This window comes from Erinaceus europaeus, chromosome 2, assembly GCF_950295315.1.
Source record: "Erinaceus europaeus chromosome 2, mEriEur2.1, whole genome shotgun sequence".
Classification (NCBI taxonomy): domain Eukaryota; kingdom Metazoa; phylum Chordata; class Mammalia; order Eulipotyphla; family Erinaceidae; genus Erinaceus; species Erinaceus europaeus.
The window spans coordinates 38,606,934-38,623,472 of NC_080163.1; the positions used below are offsets into that span (position 1 = coordinate 38,606,934).

Here is a 16,539-nt window from a genome sequence, read left to right on the forward strand (position 1 = left end):
CAGGGGTGATGTGGGGACTGGAAACCAGGTCCTTGCACATGGTAACATGTTTACTTAAGTGGGTGCACCACTTTGTGGCCCCTCAAATCTGTTCTTTTTAAAATTAAATTATTATATTTATCTATTTATTTATTGTATACAGACAGCCAAAAATTGAAGGTAAAGATATAGAGGGAGAGAGAGAGAGATACCTGCAGCCCTGCTTCAACACTTGTGAAGCTTTCCCCCTGAAGGTGGGGAGCTGGGGGCTTGAACTGGGATCTTAAAACCGGTCCTTGCACTTTATGTCATGGGCGCTTAACCTTCTGCACCCATATATATATATATTTAAATATATATAACATATATATTAAAAATATATATGTATATACGCTAAGAACTAAAGGAAATTAGTATAATCTCACAGAAAACAGAATATCGGTAAAGAGATTGGAAGTGTTAAAATAAAAAAAATACAACATTTAATTAAAAAATTCGCTAGAGGGTTCAGGAGCAAACAGAAGAAATAATCATTGAATTTGAAAATAAGGCAGCTCAATTTATCAGTCTGAGGAGAGCAGAAGAAAAGAATGAAGAAAAATGAACAGTCTAAGAGGAATGTTAAACACCATCAAGCATATCACAGAATGGGTGTTCTAGAAAGAGACAATATTTGAAGAAATAATGACAAATAAGCTTCTAGATTTAAAGACAAGAATTCACATATCCTGGATCCACAGCAGAGTAATTCCAAATGAACTGTGCTTCCCTAAAACAACTGTCTAAAAACAACAAATCACAGAATCACATTGATAGAACACAGCTGGATTTGTCTGAAGACATGCATTCTTGGAAGATGTTGAATGTGTGGACTATGGTTAATGGAAGGGAGAGAGACCAAGCATATCTGATATAGCTTATTTAAAATGTTCACCTTTTTTTCAAAGTTGTTTTATGAGGGAAATATCTGCTATGTCTTATTAGTATATACCTGATGTGTCTTTTTTAAAAAATACTTTTTTATTATATTTATTTACTTATTGGATAGAGATAGTCAGAAATGGAGAGGGGAGAGAGAAAGAGAGACACCTGCAGTCCTGCTTCACCACTAGTGAAGCTTTCCCCCTGCAGGTGGAGACCAGGGGCTCGAACTGGGGTCTTTGGGCACTGTAACATGTGTGCTCAACCAGTTGTGCCACCATCTGGCCCCACCTGATGTGTCTTATCAGCTACATGGTACTTGCCAGCTGCCATTGTCCTTGCAGTATGAAGCAGTTTAGCTTAGGAAAGAGGGGGAGATTCTGGGGTCCTAAACCAAAGCATCAGAAAACTCTGGATGTGGGGAGAGCAAGGCACTGCACTATCTATAAGGATTCACCTCTGGGATAGAGAAGAAAGCCAGCTGAAGCTGGCAAATGAATACCATGGAGCCAGACTGGCCAAGTTCCCCTCCCCCAGTGGAGAAACTCGTGGGGACAGCAACTAAAAGCAGAACTGGCTGCCCACACTAATTGGTTGAGAATCTGAGACACTGTCCTTTTGAGGTAGCTGAGTAGTGAACGGTGTTGTAGCAAGGAGCCCTCCCAGTGGGCTGCATGTTACTTCCTGTGCCTCCTTTAGCAATAGTTGGAGCCTTCCTGGTCTATCTTTTCTCTGTAGCCCTTCCCTCCCAACTAAGTTTTGTAAACAAAGGAGAATTTTAGTACCATCTGTAGTAAAAAGAGAACCCAACCTAAATTCACAGGCAGAAAAATGACAGGCAACCCATGTAAAATCAACATGAAATTTCCAAAAGAATATGAGCCTATAGTAGAAACCTTCATAGACACAGAACTGGAGGTCTTACCAGAGAAATAACTTAGGAGATTTCATTATATAAATACTTCAATGAATTAGAAACACCGAACACACACACACACACACACACACACACACACACACACACACACACACACACACACACACAACCAGATTCAAGACTTCATGAACAAAATGAGTGCTTTGCCAGAGATTAAATATTTGAAGGAAAAATTCCAGGCAGACATAAAGGATGTAAAAGGCATGTTGAATGAAGTTCATGCTAATTTAGGAAGGCTATGAAGTAGACTATCATGCAAGAGAGAGAATATTAGGATTAGAAGATTATAAGAATTTAAAAAATCACTTTCTCTCAACTTGAGGTTGAAGCAATGTTTAGGAAAAGTGAAATACTTCTACAAGAAATACCAGAGTTTGTTAAGAAAAATAAATATAAAGATTGGTAATTAAAGAATTAAAGAGAAAAGAGAAGATGCCACATTCAAGAAAATAATAGCTGAGAAATATCTAAGTCTGAGGAATGGCTAGAACATAGAAGTTCAGGAATCAGAACACTCAACCTCCTGAATGAAAAATGACCCACACCAAGACAGGTCACTGCAAAATTATCAAAAGTCAAAGGGGGCTGGTCTGTGGCATACCCAGCTGAGCACACACATTACCATGCACAGGGACCTGAGTTTGAAACCCCCAGTTCCCTACTCTAGCAGTGAAGGATGTCTGCAGGTATCTATCTTTCTCTTTATCTCCCACTCCTCTCTCCATTTCTCTCTGTCCTATCAAATAACAGAAAAAAAAAAAGACTGTGAATAGTAGATTTGTAGTGCTGGCACCAGGCCCAAGGAACAATGCTGGTGCCGATTAAAAAGTCCAGGACAAAGAAAAATATTCCAAACAGCTAGAAAAATGAAGAAAGTGGCATATAAAGGCATTGCTATCAGACTCTCATCAGCAAATCTACAGGCTAGGAGAGAGTGGAACAACATATTTAAAATGCTAAAATATAAGAATTTTCAGTCATGAGTAGTTTAACCTGCAAAATTATCATTAAAGTATTATGAAAAAAGAGCACCCAAAACAAAGGTCTTCGTAGACATACCAGGCTTAACAGAGTTTGACATTGCCAGACATTTGGTAACAAGAACTGTTGAAAGGACTTACACAGGGACATAAGAAACAGAGGGACACAGAACCTTGAGCAAGGTGATAAGTAGTCAGGTGGCACAAGAACACAAAACAGCAGTAACATGGAACAACGACTAAACTTAAAAGGAGAGGGATAAATGGATTGTAGCAGTATAATAAAATAAAAATGAGTTGCGAACAACACAGGAAAGCTTTTAGGTATAGTAAGTTGGATACAAGGATAAATAGAATATAAATATATTAGAACAGACTTATAAGAAATAAAGACTGAATCACTAGTTAGTAATCTCCCAACAACAACAAAAAATGCCCACAACAAAATAACTTCACTATATATTTTTTAAATTACAATTTTTTATTTATAAAAAGGAAACATTGAAAAAACCATAGGATAAGAGGTGTACAAAACCATACAATACCAACCACCAGAACTCTGTATCCCCTCACCTCCCCTGATAGCTTTCCTGTTCTTTAACTCTCTGGGAGTATGGGCCTAAGGTTATTGTGGCTTCCCCACTGAACATGAGCATTGACAGGTCGATCCATACTCCCAGCCTGCCTCTCTCTTTCCCTAGTGGGGAAGGGCTCTAGGGAATCAGAGCTCCAGGACACATTGGTGGGGTTGTCTGTCCAGGGAAGTCTGGTTGGCATCATGCTAGCCTCTGGAACCTGGTAGTTGAAAATACAGTTAAAATACAAAACCAAACAAATTCAAAATTATGGGGTTTGCAGTCAACAATATTAATACCCCTTTCCCATATTAGGGAGCTATTCTCGTCCCTTTTTAAAAAAAAAAATTTATTTAATCATTTTTGTTGCCCTTTTTATTGTTGTAGTTACTATTGTTGTTATTGATGTCGTTGATGTTGAATAGGACAGAGAAATGGAGACAGGAAGGATAGAGAGGGGGGAAGTAAGAGAGACACCTGCAGACCTACTTCACTGCTTATGAAGCGCTCCCCTGCAGGTGGGGACCCGGGGGCTTGAATCAGGTTCCTTAATTGGTCCTTGCGATTTGTGCCATGTGTGCTTTGCGCCACCAGACTCCCTACTCTCTTCCCTTATCCAGCTTTCTGGCCCTTTTTCCAGCCATGACATCATCTCCCCAGACAATAACTTGGATCCACCTGCATATCAGATTTCAGGCTGAGGGGAAAAAAGAAAAAGAAAAAGAAAAAACAACTAGAATAGCCACAGACCCTTTGGAAGACAACGAAAATAATGAGTTTTCAACTGGCTTTGCTACTGCCTGGTGCCATTGGCTAATCTTTTTTTAAAAATATATTTCCAGAGTTCAAACAAAGCTAAAACCATTTGCCAACTTAGCTTCTCTATTTTCAGAATGAGAGACAGTGAAGAACACAAAAGGACTCTCCATTAAGTGTGGAGTTCACCTTGATGGTTTCTGGTGGTATCAGGGATCAAACCTAGAACCTCACACAGCCAAGGCATATGCTCTACCTCTGAGATACCCTCCCAGACTCACTAGTTAATTTCTGAGAAGGGAGAAAAATGGTCTCTTCACAAATGGCGCTGGGGCAGATTGATAAAATGTGCAAAAGACTAAGATTACCCCCTACTTTCATATCACATGCAAAAATTAACTCAAAATGGACCAGCATCCATCTGGAGCTCTTAGTGGGGAGAAATGAAGGATAAATCTTCCTGACCTTGTATTTGACAGTGGATTCACAGAGATAACACCAAAAGCATAGGAAAAAAAAATAACTTGGATTCATCAATATTAAAAACACTTGTAAAGCAGGGGTATTATGAAAAGAGTGAAAAGATAATCCATGGGAAAGGAGAAAGTATTCATAGATCTGATAAGGGATTAATATCTAGGACATAGAAAGAACTTTCTCATCTTAACAATGAATAATTAAAAATGTACAAGGAACTAGAATAAGCATTTATTTAAAGCTATACAAATTGCACATGAAAAGATGCTCACTATCACTGGTTTTTACAATGGAAAAACACAAATCAGTACCATTATGACATTCAACTCCAGACCCATTATATCATCTATTATATAAGAAAAAAGAAAAAGGAAAATGTCAAGTGTTGGTGAAGATGGAGAGAAATTAGAACCTTTGTGCATAGCTGGTGGGGATGTGAAAATCATACAGGCAGTATAAAAACCCACTAGGGGGAGTCGGGCTGTAGCGCAGCAGGTTAAGCGCAGGTGGCGCAAAGCACAAGGATCGGCATAAGGATCCCGGTTCGAACCCCGGCTCCCCACCTGCAGGGGAGTCGCTTCACAGGCGGTGAAGCAGGTCTGCAGGTGTCTATCTTTCTCTCCTCCTCTCTGTCTTCCCCTCCTCTCTCCATTTCTCTCTGTCCTATCCAACAACGACAACAACAATAATAACTACAACCAATAAAAAACAACAAGGGCAACAAAAGGGAATAAATAAATAAAATAAATATTTAAAAAATAAAAATAAATAAAAAAAAACCCCACTAGGTAGTTCTTAAAATGTTAAGCATAGCGAGTCAGCGAGTCAGCGAGTCGGGTGGTAGCACACAGAGCTCAGGGCAGGTGGTGGAAAGCACAGGGACCAGTGTAAGGATCTCGGTTGGAGCCCCTGGCTCCTCACCTGCAGGGGAGTCTCTTCACAAGCAGTGAAGCAGATCTGCAGATGTCTGTCTTTCTCTCTGCCTCTCTGTCTCCCCCTCCTCTCTCCATTTCTCTCTGTCCTATCCAACAACAATGACATCAATAACAACAGTAATAAATACATCAATAAAACAAAAAGGGCAACAAAAGGGTATAAATTAATAAATATTTTAAAAAGTTAAGCATAAAGTTACCATGTATGAGCCAGAAATGTTACTTCTAGGTATACACCCGAAAGAACTGAGAATAGACTCAACAGAGGTATCCATAATAGTATTATCCACAGTAGCCAATGATGGAGTAACCCAATGTCTGTGACATTTTGGATGGATAAACACAATGTGGCAGGGGCTAGGTGGTATTGTACCTGGTTAAGCACATTACCATGTACAAGGACCCAGGTTTGAGCCCTTCCTGTCTACCTACAGTAGGGTAGCTTCTCAGGCAGTGAAGCAAGTACTGCAGGTGTCTGTCTCTCTTGCTCTCTATCTCTCCTCCCGTCTCAATTCCTCTCTGTCCTATCAAATAAAGGAAAAGAAAAAAAATGGTCACAGGGAGTGATGGATTTGTCGAGCAGTCATCAAGCCACAGGGATAACCATGGTACTAAAAAAAAAAAAGTAAATAGACAATGTGGTATATGCCTAAAGTGGAATGTTATTTAACCTTAAAAAACAAGGGAATTCTGATAGATGCTACAATGTGGATGAACCCATAAAATATTATGCTAAGTGAAATAAGCCAGAGACAAAAAGAGAATATAGGAAGTTATATACTTGGGACATAGCTCAGTGAGTAAAATTTTCCCTGCATGACCCTGTAGATTAGATTCCTGACACGTGAAAACACCATGGACACATGACATATGCCAGTTGTGTGATCAAAGTTTTTTAAATAAGTGAATGTATTGGTGAGATAGATAACATAAAAAGTACCCTCCCCCCTTTTTTTTTTGCCTCCAGGATTATCACTGGGGCTCGATGTCACTACTATGAATCCATGGCTTCTGGTGGCCATTTTTTACTTTTTTCCCTTTCTGCTTCACTTTAATTTGAAAAGACAGAGAGAAATTGAGAGAGTGGGGGAGATAGAGAGGGAGAGAGAAAGATAGACACCTTCAGACTCATTTCACCACTCATGAAGCATCCTCCCTGCAGGTGGGGAGCAATGGCTTAAACCTGGATTCTTGTGTATGGGATCCAGGTTACCTGGATATGTGCTTACCTGAGTGTGCTATCACACAACCCCCATAAAAGAGTACTTTTTGATACAACTAAGCCACTGAGGTTATAGATGCATGAAAATAATTTGAATAAGATTATTTCATGAAGTACAGAACTAGAAAAAAAACTGTCTTCAGAAACACATTTAATTAACTGATCTTAAGTATGTGTGATGAATTAATAGAGTAAACATAGGTGGAGTTTTACTCTTTAATCTATGTTCCTAAAAGCTTGTAGTTAGGTTGGGCAGAAGACGCTTGGGATGGTTGTCTTCATGGTGGCTCACCCAGCTGAGCTTAGATACATTATGATGCGTGAGGACCTGTATTCAAATTCCTGATTCTCCAAGGGGGCTAGAGGTAGGGGTTGGGGCATTTTTCATGAAGACTGTAGCAGTGCTGTAGGTGTCTCTCCTCTCACGAAAATGACTGCCAGCAATGATGGAGTTGTGGACATACTGAGCCCCAGCTTTGACCCTCCCTGGTGGCAAAAAGGAAAAGGAAAACTTGGGATTTTCTCATGGGAAACCTTATGTCCGAGTTGTCTGACATATTCTGTTGCCTCATATTAGGGCAACTATATGGTCATCCTCTCTGTCCATCAGCTAGTCATTCTGCTGTAACCCAGATCAAGCCTAACCCCAGGCTTAGAGCCAAAGAGTTTGAAGAAAGGAAAGAAGCTACGTCCCTTGTCACCTGATGTGATCCTGGCATTCTGCCTAGGTTATCTGTCACATGGGTGGCTTTGTAACAACTCCAAATCCTGTGTCTCAAACACTAACACTTGATTATCTGACCAAACCAGGGAAGGACCAGCACACAGGGCTCTATAGTGTGGTCTGACCCTGTAACCATTTCATATTCCACAGGTTTCACAGATCTTCATTATAGCTGTCTATGGTGTTGAGTTGTTCCTCAAACTCTATGTGGACCCTGTTGGTTACTGGGCGAATGGATACAACCTGCTAGATATATGCATTATGTTCATTATTTCCATTCCCTATACTATGATCAATTTCAAAGGCCTGCACTATCCCTACCTCAACATTGGCAATGGCTTGCAGTCTCTGCGTGTTCTCAAGCTTATCTCCTATAGCCGTGGGATCCGGGTAAGTAGCCTTTCTGGACCTATCTGCTCACCAGCTTCTAGGAAATAGTGATTCTACTACATTCATCAGGCCACTAAGCCTTCCTGTGAGGCAGGTTGAGCTTTACTAGGACTACCTCGTTTTATTTTATACATCTGTAGGGAAGGTATTTTTAGCTCTATTTGGCAGATGAAGACATCAAGGCCCACTGCCACTCATCAGTTAAATGCCATAGCTGAACTTTGAGAGATGTTTCTTTTCAGAGGACATTAGAACTCTTCTTTCTCCCAGGCTGCACAGTGAGCAATTTTTTTATCAGTCCCTTTAATTATACCGCCAAGAGTATCTTGGTAGTTCATTCCTTACTCATATATATGAAATATTGAAAAGACCATAGGATAAGAGAGGCACAATTCCACACAATTCCCACCACCAGAACTCCATATGCAATTCCCTCTCCTGATAGCTTCCCTATTCTTTATCCGTCTGGGACTATGGACCTAGGATCATTATGGGGTGCAGAAAGTGGAAGGTCTGGTTTCTGTAATTGCTTCCCCACTGAACATGGGTATTGACAGGTTGATCCATACTCCCAGCCTGTCTCTCTCTTTCCATAGTGGGGCAGGGATCTGGGGAAGCCAGGCTCCAGGACCTATTGGTGGCTTCGTCTACGCAGAGAAGTCTGGCTGGCATCATGATAGCATCTGGAACCTGGTGGCTGAAAAAGAGTTAAGATGTAAAGCAGAACAAATTGCTGACTAATCATGAACATAAAGACAAGAATATTGCAGATGAAGATTTGGGGTCTCTGTTTTGGAAAAAGCTACTAGGTCTATTTTAGATATATTCCAAGAGGCCCATGACCCTACTGGTTTTTGCCTGAGCTTTACATCTAACATACAGGTGACTGAAGTTATTGTCTGGGGAGATGGTGTCATAGTTGAAGAAAGGACTAGAAAGCTGCATCAGGGATGAGGGTAGCTCCCAAGTATGGGGACAGCATATAAGTATTGTTAGCTTTAAACCCCACTGGTTTGCTCTGGGGCCCATATTCAGCACAGGAGCCTGTGTAACCTCTGCATCCCAGTAGGTCTGAGCTCACATTCTGTGGTCACAGATAGGAACATTCCAGGCTGCACTAATTTCAGGACCCATCCTCCTCTGGTAGTAGGTAGAGTATGTTGCTTACTTCTAAGACCTAAAGATCTGTTGCTTCTCTTTAGGGGAATAGACTCATTACTTCATTCATGCAGATGTAGAAATGTTGCTTCTGCCAAGAAGTCATCCAAAGTTTCTGGAAGTCATGGGGCCTTGGCTTCTGGCCTTGGCTCAGAAGGCTTCCAGGCAACCCTCAGAGGTGATCCAATTGTTCCTTCAGAAGTTCATTTAGGAAGGGGCTATCTGGACCTCTTTCACGGGTTGGGTATGTCTTTCTTCTCTACTGCAAGATTTTTCCCCAGCCCAGTGTGGGTGTCTGTCCCTCCTGGAGCCTAGGTTCTACATTTGTGGACTGCCTGTCCAGGGTGGAAAGATAAGGAGTATGCTCAGGAATGACCCCTACCTCATATCTCCATTTATTCATTCCCTAACTATGTGTTCTCCTCCCAAACTTCCTCCTCTTAGTAACTGGATCCTTGTGAGTGGTGTCTGTCCCTGTGGTGGCCACTTCCTGGCTTCTCATTTATGTCCTGGCTTCTTCCCTCCACTCCATAGGAGCTGGATTCTCTCAGGTTGCCAGCAGCCTTCATGCCATCAAGTCCAGTGTCCACTTCCATGGGTATCCTTGTCACTGTTTTCTGTCTTAAATTATTTTGTATTATATTTATTGTAGAGAGATAGGCAGAAAAACAAAAAGGAAGTGAGTGATAGAGAGGGAGATAGATAGAGATACCTGCAGCACTGCTTCACCACTTGCAAAGGTTCCCCGTACAGATGGGGATTGGGGGCTTGAACCTAGGTCCTTGCGCTTTGTAACATGTGTGCTCAACCAGGTGTGCCACCACCCAGCCCCCTCTATCGGTTTTTCTTCAGCCTTTTGGTCATGACCTGTTGGGTGTTTGTTTTATTTGCTAGGCTCCTGAATGTAGTTTTTGCCAGACCATGCCCTTCTCTGGCTGACTCTGAACATTCATTAGGTCGTCCTTCCTACTTTGCAAGTGTCTTCACCTGCCCATTGCTTTCCTCTCTGGGCTTTAGACCCACTGCCTCCTGAAATGCACGTGTTATGCAAACTCAGCCCATTTCAACTGGAAGTCAACTCTGCCCCTGCCCCCACTTCAACTTCAAATTCTCAAGCCATTGCTGTTTTTTTTTGCATTTCAGTTTTTGGTGAAGGATGCCTCCCACCTCCATTCTACTGCAAAGTTTTAAGATTTTTTAACTTATTATGTATTTATTATTACTAGTTTTTTTGTGATTTTTATTAGTAATTTAATAATGATTAACAAGATGATAGGATGAGAGAGGTACAATCCATGCAATTCTCACCACCAGAGTTCCTTATCCCATCCCCTCCACTGGGAGGTAAGTTAACTGTTGGCTTTGACTCTTCTTTCTCAGATCCCTCTTGCATAGCTTTTCAAATAGTTAGTGATAGTTAGTGGCTTGTTCACATCTCTTCTCCCCCATAGTCACTATATTCTTGTTATCACCATCCTGCACTGGTTTCCCACACTGCTGAGAGCCCCAAATTCAGTAGCCAGGGGTGGACTATCTCAAGTGCCCATCAAGTCTTGGTACTTTGCCTTTCAGATCTGAGAGTGGCTCCTTTGAATTGCAGTCAGAAGGCAGACCCTAGTGTCCCTGAGGAGTGGGGAGGTGCTGTCTGAAGTACTGGGCACTGGAATCAAGGCTGGGGAGGGATGAGGATAAGGCAGATGGATAGGGGACTGGGGATTCCTGGGGGATCAGTGTGACACTGGGGACTCCTCAGAGTGAGGGAGAGGATGGGTATTGCGAAAGTCACATGGTCTTGCTAGTTACTGGGCACTAAGGATGCTGGTTCCTAAGGCAGTTTGAGGAGGGAGGGTAGTGGAATGTGGATTGGTGGGTTTCTGTGGAGGTGGGGAGCTTCTTGGATGAGGCAGAGCCTGGAGGAAGACATTTAAGACACAAGAGGAGTGGGAGGGAGCTGAGAGGTGACAGCACATGTTACCACATGTAAGGACCCAGGTTCAAGCCCCTGGTCCCTACCTGTAGGGGACACGCTGCATGAACAGTGAAGCAATGCTGCAGGTGTCTTTCTTATACTCTCCCTCTCTATCTCCCACTTCCTTGTTAATTTCTCTGTCTATATTAAAAACAAAGAGGGAATGAAAGGAGAGAGAAAGAGAGAGAGAATGGCCTCTAGGAGTGGTAGAATCATCTTATAAGCACCTATGCCTGAGGGCTTGAGGCTCTGAGGCTCATAGGCTCTAGGTTCCATCCTTTGCAACACCATAAGCCAGAAATAAGCAGTGCTGGTTAATAATAATAATAATAATAATAATATTTAATGTGAAATTTAAAAATAGGAGTAGGAGAGTAGAAGCAAGGGTTTTCCTGTGGGGCAGGGTTTCTGAGGGTGAGGTAGGGTGGCCTCCTGTAACAAGCTTCCTATCCACCATGGAGTGAGGGTGTCAGAGACCTGTAGAAGTCATGGAGGTGGGGAGAAGCTGATGGCTGGGGGCTCAGGGTAAGGAAGCCCAGGCCTGTGTAGGAGCAGGGAAGCAGAAAGGAAGAGTTGCAGAGAAGGCTTCAGCGTGGGAGTTGGGGCACTGGCTTCTGTGAGGCTGGGGGCACTAGCTGCCTGCTGAGAGGTTCCTTCCTCTGTGCAGTATAACAGGAGCCCAGTTGAAGGTGAAGACCTGGCAGGTCTGGGGCATACCTGGGGGCTAGGAATCACTTACCCAAAGAAATTTGGACTTCATAATCTGGCAGCTATTGTGGGAGCCTGACTACAGACTTGAAAAGCCCAGGCCTTCTTCAGGGATGGGGCTCACAGCCTATGGGGTGGGGGGGGGACTGTGTTACCTCTTGTGGGCCTGCAGTCCTGCAGGGCCTACTGGGACCTGCCTGGGCTGTGCAGGATGAGTGTCCAAGGTCAGCTCCAGGGAGACCAGAGTGGTTCTTCTCCACTGCTGTCTCAAGACTGTTCAGGTTTGGTTTCAGGTAGTGCTGGGCCTGTGCAGCCTGGGGGAGGGAGACCCAGCATTCCCTGTCCTGCAGTGCCCCAGGCTCTGCTGTGTGATGTTCTCCCTCTGCCTCACTGAGGACTCGCCTCTTAGGCCTTAGTAGTTATTGGGCAAGAACTCCTGGCTTTACCTCACAGGCAGGAAGCTGATTTTTCACACTCAGCTCTTTAAGAATGAACCCAGGGATACTGAGCTCCCTTCCCCAGGACAGAAGGAAGGAACTCAGTGGGCCTGTAGCACCTGTAAGCAGCTGCCAAATCATTTCACACACAGGGCAGCTGCACATGGTCTTGGGTCATCTTTCTGCTTCCCAAATTACCTCGAACTCTCCAAAACTTTGCTGCCCGTGTGCCTCAGCTCTCTCAAGTCTCTCCTTTGCTAGTGTTCCATCTAAACAATTTCTTGGCTTAGAAAGAGCAGCATTCAGAGACTGGAGAGTAGCTTACTTGGCAGGGGACTCCTCTTAGCATGCAAAAAGTCCTGAATTCTAGTCCTGCCATTACATGTGGGGACCACAGCACTGAGGGAGCCTCCACGACTGCTGTGCTCTCTCTCTGCCTCTCTTTCTCTTTCTCTCTCTCTAAGGTGAAAAGGATAAAATAAAACCTATTGGTCTGGGCTGGTAGAATCATTCATGCATTAGACCTGGTGGCACACACACAAAAAGAAGGGAGTACCTTAGTGTCGGACTAGCTTCGCGGGCGGAGACAGACGACCAGGGACTCATGGCTGGGTTGTACACAGTATCTCTTTATTCATGCAGAACGCAGCGCAATCTAAGCCAAGCTAAGCTAAACTGAAAACTCACAAACCTGTCCTTATATATACTGCCAAGTAGGGTGTAAACAGGATGTGACATAGAGAGGGTGGAGTGACAAGTGACTGGTGCAAATCAGGGTGTACTACAAGAGGGGGCGGAGCAAAAAGACAACATGAACCAGTGGGGATTAAACCAATGGCCTGCAGGCATGCTGGTGCTTAGTTATGTAAATAGAATAGTGTTAAGCAGGGGGGATTAAACCAAATGAAACGGAAGGGGTTTTTCAGAAGCAGAATTAGAAGCATACCAACACCTTAGCAGGTGAAGAGTGTGGCACAGACTTGAAAATTGATCCCAGCTCTGCCACTGTATTGGACTGTGACCCTGGCCAAGTCATTTTGTTTGTCTGAGTCTGTGACTCCCCATGTTGAAGCAGGAAGAATAGTAACACTGAGAACTTTGAAATTACACCTACAACAGCATCTATGTAGATGAGCACATACGGAACACACAGTACATCCAAGACTCCAGGTCATGGTGAACAAATGATGAGAAGTCATTCACTCTGCTCCCCAGGAATGGACAGTGTATTTGGAGAGAAGGCAAATATCTATCTCACAGGGGGGCAGGCTGATACCACAGGATGGAGAGCTGGGCCTGAGTAGTAGCTTCCCAGGTAGGTGCTCTCATTACCATGCAAGAGGTCCCAGGTTCAATCCAAGGAAGCACCATAGCACCAAGGATGGTAGAGCAGTGTTGTCTTATTATTATATCTCCTTCTCTTTCTCTCTCTCTGAAGCATAAAAAATGAAAGATCAACCCAGAGTCAGTAGAGTCATGCACACATCAGTCCCTGATAATTCCCCCTACCACTTGCCCCTCAAAAGATGGAGATCTGCTTGTGAGTCAGCTCAAAAGAATGGGAAGCCACATTTTTCTCAGTTCTGGTCATTCCCTTCTCCAGGGTGGCTCCCCTGCTCTTCTGAGCCTGGAAACACACTCAGGACTGACCCTCACAGAGGGTCAGGGGCAGGACACCCCAGGATAACCATAAAAGCAGGCTGGGGCTCAGGAGGGAAGGCTGGTAGCTCTGATGGGGAGACTTCCCTAGATCTGAGGCAGTGTCCCATCTACTGTGAGTGAGGTGGCTGCCAGGTGAGCTCTTGTCAGGCTGTTCTCAGTTGGCACAATTCTGATTTCTTCATCCATCCACACAAATATTGGTTGAACACTTGCTGCATGCCAGGTATGGCCCAGGATGCCATGAAAAGCTGTGGTCTGGACAGACTGGGCCTCCGTCCTCTGAGCCCCTAGCCTGGCAACCACATCTAACCCCAGTGCCTCTGTCTTGTAGACGCTCATCAAAGCTATGGGGCAGACCATCTACACTGTCAACTCGGTGCTGGCCCTGCTCTTTGTCCTGATGTTCATCTTTGCTGTCCTGGGCTTCTGTCTGTTTGGAGTTTCAGATGGAGGTGATGTGGATAACTGGGGGAACCTAGCTGTGGCCTTCTTCACCCTCTTCAGCTTGACAACGGTACTGTGTTTAGCAGCAGTGGTGGGAACAGGGACCTTGAGCAGGGATGGCCAGACAGTACGTGTGTGTGTGTGTGTTTGTGTGTGTGTGAGTGTGTATGTGTGTGTGTTGTGTGTACATTATGGTTGTAGAATGGGGCCTTCCCCATGTCTGGGGGCTTAGCTGAGCCCATGGCTCAGAGAAACCCAGGGCTGAACTTTCTGGACTGAGAAGAGTATGGCACCCTGGACAAAGTCCATTTCTCTCTATATATATCTTTCTCAGCTTCTGACTCTCTATAGTGTTCCCTTTTGTGTCACTGGACTGTAACAATCTCAAAGAGCTACAAGAAGGTATTTTTCTTGGGTTAAATTTAATTAAGAAATGAAACCCATGTCACATAGCCTTTTGGATCACACATCCACTCAGGATAAATCCAAGTCTAGAAGGTTGGACTCTGGGAAGACTGTGCTAATTTTAAAGGAGGGCTGGTGGAGAGGCAGTAATTGGGGGTGGGGGGATTATGGGAGGCCTTCTGGAGAAAAACCCTCAGGCCAGCTTGGCCTCAGTGGGCATGAATGGTCGTTGTCTCTCTGGGTACTGACACTTGGTCTGTTCTGTCTGGCTGATTAGGTGGACAGTTGGACAGACCTGCAGCGTGAGCTGGATGATCGAAACTTCGTTTTAAGCCGAGCATTCACCATCCTCTTCATCTTGCTGGCCACCTTTATCTTCCTCAGCATGTTTGTGGGTGTGATGATCATACACACTCAGGTGAGGCTGAGTTTGCAGAGGGTGGGTCAGCTTTCATATGGCAGAGGGAGCTGTGGGCCAGGTCTCCTGGGAGGACACTGGCTGCCTCCTGAAGTAGAGTGGAGGTGGGCAGACAGGTTCCTTTCCTCCCTCATTCAATGTACTTCCCTGCCCTTGAGGTGGCCAGTGTGGCACTGAGGTTTGGGAAGTCATGGCTGTTGTCACAGACAGCTTGAGCTGGGGTCTGGCTTTGTCTGGGGGTAGGGGGTTATCCTGCTGAGAGACCTGGGCAGCAGTGTTAGAGTTCAGTATGGAGACTGAGGACACAACATACTCAGCATACTTTCCTGAGGCTCTGAGGTCCCAGGTTCAATCACCAGTACCACCATAAGCCAGTGCTGAGCAGTGCTCTGGTAACAACCAAACAAATAAACTTCTGAGGAAGAAAGTGGTGGAGTGAGCCTGTACCTTACCTGTACCTTTCCACTCCCTAGGACTCCATTAAAAAATTTGAGTATGATCTGATGTTGGAGAGACACATGAAGCTCATGGAAGAAAAGCAGGTGATTCTGAAGAAGCAGCAGGAGAAGATCATCATGTTGATGCAGTCACAGGTAGGTGTCTCCATGGTAGAGAGGACAGATTGATGGACTGTCAGAGATAAAAGTCTGAGTGGCTAAGAACAGGGACCTGGTATCTATATAGTGGGTTGGTGGGTGGTTGGTCTCAGACATCAGTTGTCATAGGTAATGCAGGGGTTATAATCTCTCTCCTTTTCATTCCTCTCTTCATTTCTTCCCTTTCCCCACCTCCCTTTCTCCCTCTCTCTCCTTTTTTTCCCTTCTCCTTTTCCCATTGTTGGGACTTCACTGCTCTAGGATAACTTCTCTTTCTTTCTTAATTTATTTTTTTTGGAATTAATGTTTTAAATTCAACAGTAAATACAATATTTTGTACATGCATAACATTCTCAGTTTTCCATATAACAATGCAACCCCCACTAGGTCCTCTGTAATCCTTCTTGGACCTGTGTTCCCCACCCCCACCCCAGAGTATTTTAGTTCAGTGCAAGATGCCAATTCCAGTTGAGGTTCTACTTGTGTTTTCTCTGCTGATCTTGCTTTTTAACTTCTGCCTGAGAGTGAGATCATCCCATATTTATCCTTCTTTTTCTGACTTATTTCACTCAACATGAATTTTTCAAAATCCATCCAAGATAGGCTGAAAACGGTGAAGTCACCATTTTTTTTATAGCTGAGTAGTATTCCAATGTGTATATATACCACAACTTGATCAGTTACTCATCTGTTGTTGGACACCAGGGTTGCTTCCAGGTTTTGGGCTATTAAAAATTGTGCTTCTATGAACATATGTGTACACAGATCTTTTTGGATGGACGGGTTGAGTTCCTTAGCATATATCCCTAAGAGAGGAATTGCAGGATCATAGGGTAGGTCCATTTT

General features: G+C 43.9%; 1 protein-coding gene across 1 annotated transcript in view; it reads left to right on the forward strand.

The window, feature by feature from the left end:
• LOC132536925 (cation channel sperm-associated protein 3-like) overlaps positions 1–16,539 on the forward strand; it is a 36,809-nt gene that overhangs the window by 11,775 nt on the left and 8,495 nt on the right. Inside the window, exons 3-6 of the mRNA XM_060186398.1 lie at positions 7,657–7,896; positions 14,162–14,344; positions 14,957–15,097; positions 15,571–15,690. Of these exons, the coding sequence (XP_060042381.1) occupies positions 7,657–7,896; positions 14,162–14,344; positions 14,957–15,097; positions 15,571–15,690 (684 nt within the window). The remainder of the gene's footprint in view (positions 1–7,656; positions 7,897–14,161; positions 14,345–14,956; positions 15,098–15,570; positions 15,691–16,539) is intronic.